Source organism: Lissotriton vulgaris, chromosome 3_2 (genome assembly GCF_964263255.1).
Source record: "Lissotriton vulgaris chromosome 3_2, aLisVul1.2, whole genome shotgun sequence".
Classification (NCBI taxonomy): domain Eukaryota; kingdom Metazoa; phylum Chordata; class Amphibia; order Caudata; family Salamandridae; genus Lissotriton; species Lissotriton vulgaris.
The window spans coordinates 182,582,073-182,596,352 of record NC_141690.1 but is presented as its reverse complement, the minus strand read 5'-3'; the positions used below and the strand labels follow the sequence as shown (position 1 = coordinate 182,596,352).

Here is a 14,280-nt window from a genome sequence, read left to right as displayed (position 1 = left end):
TGAATCAGTGTCTAAGGCAAGGAGTGATGTCACAACTCAATACACTAAATCCTCCCTCTAAGCAATTCAGCTGTATTAACATACTTCCTGCTCCCTTCTTTGAGACTCGCGCATAGTGCCCTCTTATCACATTTCCTACAAACGAAATTTCTTATACAGCATGTGAAAGTGATCTAAATGACCAATATTCCCATAGTGAAAATAAATATTTCAATTTCATGTTCTAAATAGTAACTATCTATTGCATGTACTTAACTGCTATATTTTCATCATTCTCTTGAGGTCTCTCACTGCATAGACTGCTAGCTCAATGGGTGTTTTGCATTTCTCAGTTTGCTAATTAAACCCGGTGTCCCCCATTCGCATATATTAGATAGGCATCCAAGTACAGCTGTGTAGCTCAACACCTCGTTTGTTTCATTGCAAGCGGCCAACATATCTTTACCTCCCAAAAAGTAGAATGATTTTCCCTACAAACGTTTCCACCACTTTTCTAATGGTTACCTGGCTTACATCTTCTCGTTAACCTTCACCCCCTTCATCTTGTGGTTCTGCCAGGCTTTTGTACACCTTTCTACCTTCCACCTAGTCTGCACAGAAACACATGTTCTTTGAGCAAAGGGTTGAATTCCCTCCCCACAGCATTATGGTATGACTCCGTTTTGCCTGACCCATCCCCCCCGTAAAATTGGTTCACCCGTCTCATCCAATAACGCAAGAGGTTGGAATATGCTGGCAGTCGCCATAATGTATACAAGTATATAATATAAATTACACTAACGCAATGAATAATAATAATCCAATGCACATGTGGAAGTTCAAAGTTAAAACCCTATGAGGTAATTGGTCCTGCTGCTGACAAATAACCCTAATAACAAATAATTATCACAGTATGGAGGAAAGTTAAATTGTGCTGAAGTGGCTGCACACAGTTTTTGATGGCAGAGCACTGCACCTTACTAGACAGTCCTTCTTCAGTGTTGCCACTCTATATTCCTTACCGAGGCTGCGGAGGAGAATAGAGATGGGAGGCAGAAGCCAGGTGGCACTCAGAGAGGACACAGTCCGGTGAATGTACTCTGACAACTGCAGTCTTTAGATCAATATTCTGACACCAGTTGCCCAGCACACTCAAGGAAATTGGTTTTCTTTCAGAAAGGGTCACATGTACACAGTCCGAAGTAGCTCAGGGATGCACTGTGGAGTAGGAGGCTATTGCAAAGCGGTGAGGCGCAATTACTTGAACAAGAGAACTGTATCATTTTAATATTATGTCTTAACTTATTTTGGAAGCTCAGTATTTAAGGTTTCACATGGTTGGAAATGCATAGTTTACCAAAATGAATTGAATTTTAAGAATCACCAACCGGTTTTTTGTACTTTTAGAAAGAGAAATTTTATTCAGCGAAAAATGTATATTATTAATATTTATGAAATGCACTTTATGGTTAGGATTAACCAAATAAAGTTTCTATTAACTTGAAGAGCTACCTCTCACACCAGAAGCTCGTGCCACATTGCGAATATCAACATAAGTTGAATGGTATAAAACAGTAGTTTGCACCCATCAGTCTTGCAAGTTCACATAAGATTATGGTCCCCAATGGTACAACAGTTGAAGGTAGGATGAGAGGGGTGCCTTAAACAATTGTGCATAGTCTCTCTAGTGTAAAGAATGGCACGTGACACATGCTGCGTACAGTGAATATCAGCATTTAACAAACCAAACCTGGCCACACATAATTAAAAGCCTATACACAGCAGATGGTAATGCGATTAAATAATGTAATGAATATAGACAAGTGTAGGGTACCACCAAGTACTTTTTCTGACTAGTCAACAGTATCCGAATCCTCATTTATCACTTCTGGATAGATCAAGTAAATGTCTAGGTATCTCTCAATGGCGGTAGGCCTCAAATCTACCTCTCTATGTTTGGGCGTAACAAATACAACCTTGCACGTTTACAAATATGCTCTTTAAGGTTTTCTGAATATTTTTTTTAACAAAACAGCAGCATTTGAGCAAAACACGCATCTGCCTGATATGACGACTCTGAAGTTTTTCACGGCTTGGAGCAACCTTGCTATATACGGTAAGGCAAATACTCAGTTTGAAAGGTCGAAAAACATGCTTTTTCTAAAGACTAATCCGAAACTGGATTGTACACAGGGACATGCAGATGGAGGTGGGCAAGCCAATAATTCAACAGGTCCAGCCAGAGCCGAGCCTGGGGTCTGGCTCGGCTCTTACAGCCCGTACACGATCTGAGCACTGAAAATGTTTGCCATGTAAATCATACAACAAACATCTAACATATGAGAAAGCCTCTTTAAAATTAAAAAAACTGTACTTCTCTACTATGCGGAAACTTTGACATTGATATGTGCCATTATAGCACAGTGAAGTACTTATTAAAATGGATAGTTTATGAATGAATGAATACATTATTTGAGTTCTTATATAGCGCAGCTGCCACCCTACGGGTATCCTGGCGCTCAGACCTGAGAAGCCAACCTAAACATCAAACGATGGGATAAAAGGGAATAGAGATAAAAGGGAATAGAGGAGGGCTAGAAATCGTGCCTTAGAAAGAGCCAAGTTCTCAGGCTCCAAAGAGTTGGCTTGTCTAATGTTCTGAGGCAGCTCATTCCATAGATGAGCGGCTACAACACTGAGAGCCCCCCCCACCCCCCATCGTAGAGCGTCTAAACCTGGTAGTAATCAAAAAATTTGCACTAGAGGAACGGAGCTGCCTCTTGGGATTGTACCAGGCAAACTTCTCCTGCAATGGGACAGGACCCAAGTCATGTGCTGCTCTGTAGGCAATGCAAAGTGATTTAAAGTTAATCCTTTCTTTGATGGGCAGCCAGTGAAGGTCTTTCAAAGCCAACGTTGTGAAGGACCGACGTTGCCCGTTTGGCACCATCTTCGCTGCCATAGACTGGACTCTCTGCAGCCCCTGAAGAATGTATTGTGGTGCTCCTAGATACAAAGAGTTGAGTAGTCCAGCCTACTCCGCAAAATATTCCTCATTACAAGTGAGCGCGAGTCTTTGGGAAGTAGTGGAAGAATCTGTCGTAGCATGCGCATCAATGAAAGGCACACGCTGACAGTCTTGTTAGCCTGGGACTCAATTTGGAGATTATCGTCCACCAAGACTCCCAGGTTGCGTACTGTTTTGGCTGGAACCAGAGGCTCCTCATCAGGAGTGAGCCTGAATTCCAGAGGTAGATGTTGGGACATTCTGGTCGTGGGGCAGTATACCACCTCCGTTTTCCCTCCATTAAATTGCAAAGAGTTTCTCCTAAGCCATGCCTCAGTCTGGCGCATGCATTCCTGGAACGTATCCATAGATACTGCTGGTTTTCCCTCCAGGGAAAACACCAATTTAGTGTCGTCGGCGTAATTGACCAGGTCAATGCCAAAGGATTTAATAATGGGGAACAGGGGTTGTAAATAGATATTAAACAATATAGGACTAATCGCAGAGCCCTGCGGTACCCCATGATGTACTGGGGACTTTTCTGGAGGTGAAAGGTGTCATAGTCACCATCTGCTGTCTTCCCGATAAGTAGGATTGCAGCCATTGAAGGGCCCGTCCTGACACCCCTATCCTCTCCAGTCTTTCCACCAGTACTGCATGGCTCACCGTATCTAATGCGGCTGACATATCCAGTAATACTAGAATGGTATCATTCCCATTGTCAGCACGCATTCGTAGATTGTCTAATACGGTGGCCAAAGCAGCCTCGGTGACGTGACCTGGACGAAACCCAAATTGGTCCCTATCCAGTAGATGGTTGTCTTCCAGATAACATGAAAGACTTTTGCTGACTGCTTTTTCCAGGATTTTGATTGGGTATGGCAGAAGGGAAATAGGTCTAAAATTTCCTGGTGTCTTAAGAGTCTTAGGTGTTTATAAACATGATCAGTGAACTAAGAAGCAAGACATGTAAACCCTGTACATGGCCAGATTATTGTAGAGCAACATTATGGTCTATTGAATCAAACAACATATTTGAAATTTCTTTCATTAGTGATTTAAAAAAAAAAAAAAAAGGAATTTAGGTAAAATAATGTATTTCTTTAAGATCACAGTTTGAGCGGCGAAGCCATGTTTGGCCAGTTTTCCTGGTTTATTTTGTACAAATCGGTCCGTAAATGGGTATCTATATGTCTTTATTTATGTCAAAGCTTTGTTTTTAATTGCTTGTGCATTTTACTCATTTTTGTAATAGCGTGAACTCGACTGAAGATATTTGAGCGCTTTAAATGAGCATTAGTCATAATACACAAGGTCACTTTTATTTTTATAAAACTCTGAGATTAGGTGATTTGCCCAGAATTACCGGATGTAGGCCATCACCGAAACTCAAACTTGGGTCCCTGATTTCACGGTCGGCAGCTATGGCCATAATGCCACATCCTGGGTAGAGTGAGGGTGGCCAGGGTAGGACTGGTCTATGGGGCAGTGGCAGTGCCTGGAGGGCTGGTTTCACAGATCAGTGTGTGGGATTTTTTAGGGCTGTTTGTGGCTCTTTTTTGTGTCCGTTGAGCCGATTTTTACTGCTGGTTTTTCTGATATTGTTCCAAACATTGCCTGCTGCAAGTACAAATGCATGCAGTCTCCTATAACTTACAAAACACGTATAAAGCTTGTCTCTCTTTTTTTTTTAGCTATCAGATTTGCAAATGGGGGAACTTTCATTTAGTGCCGAGGATTGTTTTCTGTCCCACCCCAACCCGACCCTGAGAGTGGCGGATATAATCCTCATGAAAGTTCCGCTCGCTTTGGACTCGAGGTTCCAACAGGACCTCAAGTTGAACCAGAGCCAGGCTTCAGGCTCAGCCTGGCTCGAGCTTCCAGTGGCTCGCCCACCTCTACATGCACAGAGGATGAGTACATATTTGCCATTTGTAAGCGACTTAAGACATAGGCCTGCAAAGCGGTTGAGCCTGAAGCATGTAGTGGCCAACAACAACAACACACACACACTATAAGAACATTATGTATTTGAACACATTATATCTTAAATACAAAAAACATTGGCAGCCATTTGTACGACATTACATGGCTCTCACTTGATGAAACAGTTCTGCTGCAAAAAAAATAAAAAATGAAGGGGCTAATGAATTTTTAGTCAAAACCAATTAAATGATGCGGATTATAAAAAAAATGGCTTTACCATTACTCCGATATTAGAATGTGGTCAAAAATTCAGAATCTTGGCCATCACTGACATCATTTTCCACCACTTTGTGGCACTGCTCACACCATTAGGGACTTTTCCAAGAATTCTTCGCAAACTGGGAGTTACCAGCATTAATAGACTTGTCCAATATTGCACCTTTGCTGATAGCTTATTCCAATTATCTGGGACTTTTGCAAACGCATTGGTTATGAATAATACATCACCCTCCTTATTTCATTACCTCCGTAAGTGAAATTCTTACGAAATACAAACCACAGTCACTCCTCATTATACAGAAAAGATCTCCGGTTTAATGTTTGCCTGATAAATAGACTTATTTTTAAAAACATGGTACACAGAAAGGTCCTTAGGTGGAATATGCACTTTCGAACAGCGATTAGTGCCAGGGCGAGCTGGAAACCCAAAGCAGTGCAGAATCGGCCCTCGCCCTTCCAGCCTCCGGGAAACGCCCGATGCCCACTAGGGCTAGTCCGGCCCAAATTAGCGCAGTCTCTTAACACTTCGCTTCTGCATTCATCAACGAGCTCTTCCCTTCATCTTTTTCCTCTTCATAGCTTTCCATTCCCCTTCCTGGGTTGAAAGGCTGTTGAAGAGCTCCTTCACCTTCCTCTTCCTCTCAGCATCCCTGCAAAGGCAATCATTTTATTTAATTCCTATACATGGACAAAAACGCAAACCATTTTAAGACATCATCCTTTCTTATAGGAATAAACATATTAATGCCAACTGTGTTGCAGTGATGGCTTTGCATAGCATGCCATCTAGTGTTGGGTTCGGATGTTTGCACTTTGTTCTTGTTCGAAGAAGTTTTTTCCAGTCACAAGGTAGGCGACTCCTCCTTTCGGTGATAGTGCACATGGGCATCAACTCCATTGTTATATTGTTTGCCGCAGAGCGTGATCATTGAGTTAATAAGAATAGTAAGAGATGTCCATGTATATATGGATCTAAGTAAGATGTTACTGCAACAGGTATAGGAACCAGGGAAGGCAGGTGGGCGCATGTGAATCTACAGCTCTAACTGCCAAGAACAGATGCATACTGGGTAAGTAGCATATTCCATTCAAGGCATGTGAGCTGTAGATCACATGTTTTGCACAGACTATACAGCAGTTATCTCCCAAAGCGGTGGCTAACCCATAGCTGTTGCAGTTGTCTGAAATAGTATATGTAAAACTGCTTGGCTCACACTAGCTTGCTGTCTTGCTAACACATCTACACAATAGTGCTTTTGTGAATGTGTGAGGTGTAGACCATGTTGTAGCTTTGCAGATGTCATCTATAGGTATATTTCCTAAGAATGCCATAGAAGCCCCTAGATTGCATGTGGAGTGCACTCTAGGGAGAATTATCAAAATTCGTTTTGCTTTTGTGTAGCATGTCTGAATGCTTTTGACTATCCACCTTGCAATACCTGATTTTGATATAGGATTGACTTTATGTGGTGGAGCAAAAGCCACAAATAGCTGTTTTGTCTTACGGAAAGGTTTTGTCCTTTCTATATAGTAAAGTAGTGTTCTTTTCACATCCAATGTGTGTAAAGCACGTTCTGCCACAGAATCTGGTTGAGGGAAGAACACAGGCAACTCATTAGATTGGTTGATATGGAAAAATGACCTTAGGTAGGATTTTAGGGTTGGTCCGAAGAACCACTTTGTTTTGGTGTATTAGTAAAAATGGTTCTTCTGTTAGTGCCTGAATCTCACCTACTCTCCTCAGTGATGCGATAGCTATGAGGAAAGCTACCTTCCAAGTGAGAAATTGCAGCTCATATCTATGCAATGGCTCAAAAGGTGGACCAATTATTCTGGTGAGGACAATGTTGAGATTCCACACAGGAGCAGGTGGAAGTCTTGGGGGAAGGATTCTTTTAAGTCCCTCCATAAATGCTTTAATAATAGGCACTCTGAAGAGACAGAAGTTGTCTGATCTGTAGTTATGCAGCTATTGCACCAAGATGTAAGCGTATGGATGTGAACGCTAAATTGGAAAGCTCCAGATGTAACAGATAGCAAATGATGTTTTGAGCTGAAACATTAAGCGGGTTTATTATTATTACAGGAGACCACAAACCGCTTCCACTTTGCTGCATAGCATGCTCTTGTGGTAGGACGTCTAGCCTCTTTGATAATGTTCATGCAGTCTGGTGGGAGATTAAGGTAGCCAAACTAAGATTTCAGGTGCCAGATCGAAAGGTTGAGATGACTGGGATCTGGATGTCTTATCTCTCCATGGCTCTGAGTGAGGAGATTGGGAGTGAGATGCAGTTTTTGGTGAGGAACTACTGAGAGCTCCAACAGGGTTGTGAACCAGGGTTGATGAGCCATGTGGGAGCAACTAGGATTAGAGTCAGGGACGCCTGTCTTAGCTTCCGAACCACTGATGGAATGAGTGGGAGAGGCGGAAAAGCGTAGGCAAATATCCCTGACCAATTCATCCACAGTGCATTGCCTCAATGGGTGTGAATACCGGGATGCAAAGCAGATATAGGTCTGGAAACCCCGCCTTTTGAAAGAATGGGAGAACATGAGGGTGGAGTTTCCATTCGTGGATCTGTTGTCTTTGACTGAGCAGATCAGCAAACTGATTGTTTACTCCTGGAAGGTGGGTGCAAGGAGATACATTTTGTGATTTATAGGCCATTTCCAGATGGTCTGTGCTAGGTGTGACAGCTGGAGAGTGTCCCTCCAATGTTTTTGTATGTAGTGCATTGCTGTCATGTTGTCTGTATGAATCAGGACAGCTTTGCCTACTAGATGAACTTGAAAAGCTTTGAGCGCTAGAAACATTGCTAGCAGCTCTAGATGATTTATATGAAGCTGCTTTTGCTGCAGGCTCCACATGCCCTGAATTGTATACGTCTGGAGAGGAGCTTCCCAACCAGTGAGCAATGAGTCTGCTTTTAGCACTATCTGTGGGACCGGATCGATGAAGGGTCGATAAAGGGCTGCCCTTTTGAAAGGTTTTGCGCATTCCACCACTGCAGAGAGCGATGGGTGTGGCAGTCTACCAACACTAGATCTGATAACAGACCCTGAGCCTGGTTTCACCGACGTGCTAAGTAATACTGGAGGAGACGCATTTAAAGTCTTGCGTAAGGGACTATCAGGATGCAAGACACCATCATCCCTAGCAACTGCATGAACACTCGAGCTGGCAATGAGTCTTGAGGCTGAAACTGACAGAGTAGAGTCTGCATGTTGCAGATTTTGGCTGCATTGGGGTAGGCCAGAGCTTTTTGCGTATCTATCGTGGCTCCCAGATACACCTGTGTTTTGGATGGTTGGAGATGGGACTTGGACAGATTCACTGTGAATCCAAGTACGTGGAGCAACTGCACTGTTTTGTGAGTGTGACGAACATCTTTGCTGCTAGCTGGCTTTATAAGCCAGTCGCCTAAGTATGGGCAGACATGAATGCATTTTCTTCGTGGATGAGCTGCAACTACTGCTAGACATTTGGTGAAAACCCTGGGTGCGGTAGTTACTCCAAATGGGAGTACGCTGAACTGATAATGCTGGCCTGCTACTACAAACCTGAGGTATTTTGGTGAGCAGGGTGTATTGGGATAGGGAAATAGGTGTACTTTAAGTCCAGAGTGGACAGAAAGGCGCCTCGAAGGAGAAGGAGCACTTGTTGGAGTGTCACCATGTGAAAGTGGTCTGGTAATCTATAGATTTAGTTCTCGGAGGTCTAGTATAGGCCTGAGAGAGCAGTCCTTCTTGGGAATTAAGATGTACAGGGAGTATACTCCGGCCCCATGATATTGTAATGGGACTGGTTCTATAACACCTTTTTCTAACAGAGAGAGAACTTCTTGCTTCAGAAGGGTGAGATGCTCTTGTGACATTGCGTGTGATCTTGGGAGAATGTTTGGGGGAGAGTCTGTAAGTTCCAGGCAGTAACCATATCGGATCATTCTTAGAACCCATTTGTCTGAGGTGAATTTGCTACAGACAGGGAGAAATTGGGAGAGACGTCCCCCAACAGGAGTGGAATGATGGGGGGTAGCGAAAGGAAGTCAATGCTTGTTGGGGTAGAGGATTGCGCATCGAAGGACACCCAAGAAACGGTGCCGAACCGGAGGGCATCAATTCACATCCAAACCCGAATCAATCTAACAATTGAGTTGATACCCAAGCGCACTATCACCGAAAAGAGGCGTCGCCTACATCGTGACACAAAAAGACTTCCTTGAACAAAAACAAAGTGCAAACATATGGAACCAACACTAGATGGCAGGCTATGCAAAGCATGTGACCTACCGCTCACATGCCTCGAACCTACCTTTTCGACAATATAGTAACCACAGTCACTTAAACTATGAACTACTCAACCACTCTTAAAAACTTGGCTTTTCTCTAACTAGGTTAGGTCTCTCTTTTTCCATTGATCACAGATACTGCCAAGATGCCTCCAGGTATATGTTGCGCTTTACAAACTTGCTCAATATCAATATTAATGAACGAAATCCCATTACCTTTCCATGACTTCTGAAATTTGCTGTCTAGCTAGGAACTGACTGTCTTTCCGGATTTCTCGCACAGCTCCTTTAAATTCACGTTTGTGTTTGTGAATCAATCTCTTCCTTTCACGCTCTTCTCGGCTGCTTCCTTGTTTTTTAGTGAAGTCTAGGCTGAAATGACAGCAACAGAGTAAACAAGAAGATTAAACAATGGCAAAGCAGAACCAGATGTCAACTTACGTCAACCTGAGGCATAGTCTGGCAAGGTGGTCACAGTAGAGCATTTTAGCTGCAGCTTTAACATCACAGTAGCCATTTTTGGTACATTACAAATATTTCTGATGGGTAATGTGGAACCAACTATAGTAAGGATACTCACTAAATACAGATTAGTAGAGAATGCTGAATACTTAGGAATGCAATGACCACATTAAACAATTACACAACCATAGGCATAAAGGCTAGGAAGGGGTTCATGACTTCTGTACTTTGCACCCAAAATCTTTACTTTCACTAAGAAAAAGTAAAATTAATATTGCACTACTCTGCAACAGGTTACAATTAGGGGCCAACTGTACAGTGGCGGAGACTGTACACTAGTTAGTGCTCCGTATTTCAACAGATGAAATGGGGCAATGTGCAACAGAGTGAACTGGTGAGCATATACTTTATTCCTAGCTCTGATTCTCCACAATATTAGACAGCGGAGCCCTATCTCCGCTACAAGACAAGTATTACACAGTATATACCCCACTATCCCTCAGCACCTTATCGCTCACACTGCTCTGTGTTGTATGTAATATTCCTTAAGTCTGAAAGCAATCCTCGGCAAGAGGGCTCCTACCACCTGACATGGAGAACCTCTTCCTATTTGGCAAGGGGAAGGCACAGAAGTGTTGAAACTGATGAGCTGCTTTGACCTTGATCGGTTTGTAGTGCTTCTCAGACCCCTCAAAAGCACGTTTTATCAGTTTCAATAGCTGTGGGTTGACATGCCTCCATGCGGACTGAAGAATACAAGGTGGTGATGGATGGAATGTTTGGATTAATATCAGCCACTGGTAAATACTTAGGCCGCGTCCCAGTACATCGTAATTTTGCACACCATGCTACCTCAAGTTGACTTCAGCCAATGCAAATCAGTCTTCACCCAGCTCCAGTGGGAACAGTCCAGCCCGAACTGCCAGGCTAGGCCCTCCCTGACCAGCAACACAAGCCTCCCAAGACCAGTCGGGTGTAGCTTGGTTCCAGTGACACAGTGAGCACAGGATCTAGGTCAGGGCATACCCGTCGCACATGTTGTTTGCATTCTTGTTCTAGGGGGCCCTGGTCTGGCAATTCAGGCTGGACTATTACCATTGGAGCAGGGTCAAGACTGATTTGCATATCAGTGGGTCCAAAATGAGATTCATGATGTGCAAAATAGCGATGGGCTCGGATGTGGCAGGAGTAATTAGCAGTGACTGAGATTAATTCAAGCATTCCATCCATCCCTTTTTTGTGCACTTCAGTGCCTCCATGTGGATGCATTTGCACCGGTCATTTCAATCTAAACACAATTGTGTCGAAATGCAAAGCAAAGGTTGGCAGGTTTTACTGTGAGGTTACTTACACTTCCATTATTTTCGGTGTATACAGTTTCAAAGGAACTGGTTTCTTCTTTTCAAACACTAATGCATCGTTACATTTGTCTTTGCTTTGTATCTCTTGCAGAACATCCTGTATGGAATTCTGAAAAGGTAAACAATCACATAAATAAACAATTAAAAAAAAGATTTACATAAAAACGCTGAGGAAATGTTTCAACCACCCACTCTTAACTGGAATGATGATTGTAGTTGTAGATGTACTAGATGGGGGCTGAAGGGGGATTTTACATTTCTTCACAAATAACTTAATTTTAACAGTTATTTTCCCCCGAAAGGAAAAGTAGGTATGTACTGGCATTATTAGACTGCTCTATCTTAGTTCATTTCCTCAAGAACTGGACTGACTGACGTAACTTCCAGTGCTCCGTTGCTTCCCATCTAGGGTCGCACTACACAGGTACCAAAACCTATATGGTCCCAGAATAATCATTTACCTGGGGTTTATTAAAGAGGCAAAGAACTATTCCCCTTGGAGCAACAATAAATTCTGTTCCAATATATGTAAGTCTAGTAGGTGAAAAAGAGCTTTGTGGTTCGATGGGATTAACCAACAGCAAGACGGGTTAATGTGGTAGAGACACTGAACCTCACTGGCTCAACTAATAGGATTCACATAAGCTAACCATGCTATGTGCAACACATACTTACTTTTTTAAGTTAGCTGGCCTCTTGACCCCAAACTTTCCAACTATAGATTCTAAATAAAAAATATGTTCAGGGTCATATAGACGTAAGGATAAACATCTGCTGTCTCAAGATGCTTCTTATTGAGTGCAACCAGTCTATTCAGCATCACTGATTTCTGATCGTTATTTCACTGCAACATTTCACTTTGTCTGTCCTAAGCTTTGATGCAACAGAAGTGTAGTCACTATACGTTCTAGGAAGCCCGAGAATACCTTGCTTGTCTGCATATATTCCAATACAAATGTGGGTATATGAATCTCTCCCAACAGTCGGATGCAAATCCAGAATCGTGGGACAGATGCTTATACTGTTCCCATTTTGTATTGTACTAGCATTTACATAGCGCTACATACCCCTCTGAGTCACTGAGGTGCTTTGGTGGACGGCTATTCCGTAGATTGTGCTTGGCTGGACAGATGTGGCTTCTTGTTGTGGCCTCTTTGGGAAGTTTTTCAGTTTTGTGTGAAGCCCAAAACTGTGCTCTTATTGTGTCGTGTAGTCAAGCGAAAAAAGAAATGCATGAACCAAGGATATGTGAATGCGGATGTGGCCAATGGGGGGGGGGGGGCTATTTTAGTGTCAGGTGACTGCGCCTATGCTTCGGTGGAGACAGAAAAACTGAGATATCTCTGCACATGCGGTTGTGCCTACCACCCTAACCATCATTGTTTGGATAACTATCTTTACCCCCTCGAGATGTGACATCTGGAACAGATCAAGAGCCTTCTTGATAAGGCAAGACTAAAATACACTTCACCCATCTTTACTCCTTAATTCTCCAGTTTAATCAGCTTCTGCAGGAATTAAATTAAGTAAATGTACAGCCAAGAAGAATGGGAATTAGCCCTGAATGTATCACTATTACCATGATTTTAATACCAAAAAGGTACGAGTGACACGTAATCAAAGATATCTTGCACAAGGAAGACCTTTAACAGTACACAAGTGACAAAAGAAATTGCTTCGTTTTGGGAATACCATTAAAACGTTGAAAAGTGACCTGAAGCAGTCAGAGGAAGAGTTTATTCTCCACACCCGTTCTAGGCCTCTCATCAGACCACAGTAATACAAAGTAATGTTGAAATTGCATCACTTGCAGCTTGGCGTTGCTATTTACGAGCCTCGGTGATCAATGCATCTCTCCTGCATTCCTAATCTTTCAACAGAACATGTGTTTGGTAACCAACACCTGCTGGTGTGCTCTAGTGTGACACAGGTCAAGGAGTATTTTGTTAATGCTCTGGAAAGCAAGAAAAACCCAGGAATCCGCATACCTGACATTTTTCTCTCTTATCAGTATTAATCCAGTTTGCAACTCGTGGGTGGGTGGTGGGGGGAGACGGTAATTTCACATTCACTTCGTTGCTAATAATCTATTGGATGCATCCAGAAGTCTTGGGTCATAGACACTTGCGAGAACGGTCAGCAGAATCAATGAATGCACTGGGTTTTCCCAAAATCTCTGTAGAGGTTTAAAGTCTTGGGCAAACGCACAAATCATCTTTTAATTGCAGAGATGGTACAGCCTCTTCTCTTGGGCTTCAATATACTATACTGTGACCAGGAATATAATGGTATTCCCCAAGGTTTCCACGTCTTGCCACCATTTTGGGAAGTAAGAACTGGTGCAGTGCCAAAGTTGCCATCCTCAGTTGGGAGGGTGGATCAGAAGTTCAACTGTCCCACGTAAAACGGTCACATTCTCAACCAATGCAAAATATTTTAAGACACAAGGCTGGAGACACTGCTCTCTCATAAGCTTAACACCAGCATCCTGTGCCCTAGGATAGAGTGGCCGTTGTCTCCAGTGCCATGCCATCATCTAGACGAAGAGGCAAGGTCGTCCAAAAATTCTCAAACATTCAGCATGGGCGAGCTCTTCCACCGGCCCATATTGCCCGGCTCCTGGTCCCTGAAGGCTGATCCTTCCTTGCCCAGTGGGACTCAAAGAGGGAAAGCCATTTTGACAATTTTCTTAACCACTACCCCATGTCCAGTCTCCACTATCCTTCAAAGCTGCTCTTGATGGTGCATATTGACGGAGCAGGGTTTTTGCCAAATAAAATTTCATCAGATTGAAATCTCCTGTGGTAAACTACGAATCAAAACACGTGTAAAACTAGCTGAGCAAGACTAAAGGGGAAAGATGAAAACTGTGCAAGCGCGTGCTGGGGGTGTTCGAGTAGGCTGCAAATCCACACGACTAATGGAGAAAATAAGTCAAAAGTCAAGAGTTTATTTTTCACTAATAGAAAATAAATCT

General features: G+C 43.0%; 1 protein-coding gene across 1 annotated transcript in view; it reads right to left on the bottom strand.

Annotated features, from left to right (window-relative positions):
• Window positions 1-5,483: 5,483 nt before the first annotated feature.
• Window positions 5,484-14,280, bottom strand: part of NOP14 (NOP14 nucleolar protein) — a 297,291-nt gene continuing 288,494 nt past the window's right edge. Inside the window, exons 16-18 of the mRNA XM_086964160.1 lie at window positions 11,294-11,412; window positions 9,697-9,852; window positions 5,484-5,841 (exon numbers count right to left, since the gene is read on the bottom strand). Coding sequence (XP_086820286.1) covers window positions 5,733-5,841; window positions 9,697-9,852; window positions 11,294-11,412 — 384 coding nt within the window. The 3' untranslated portion in view covers window positions 5,484-5,732. The remainder of the gene's footprint in view (window positions 5,842-9,696; window positions 9,853-11,293; window positions 11,413-14,280) is intronic.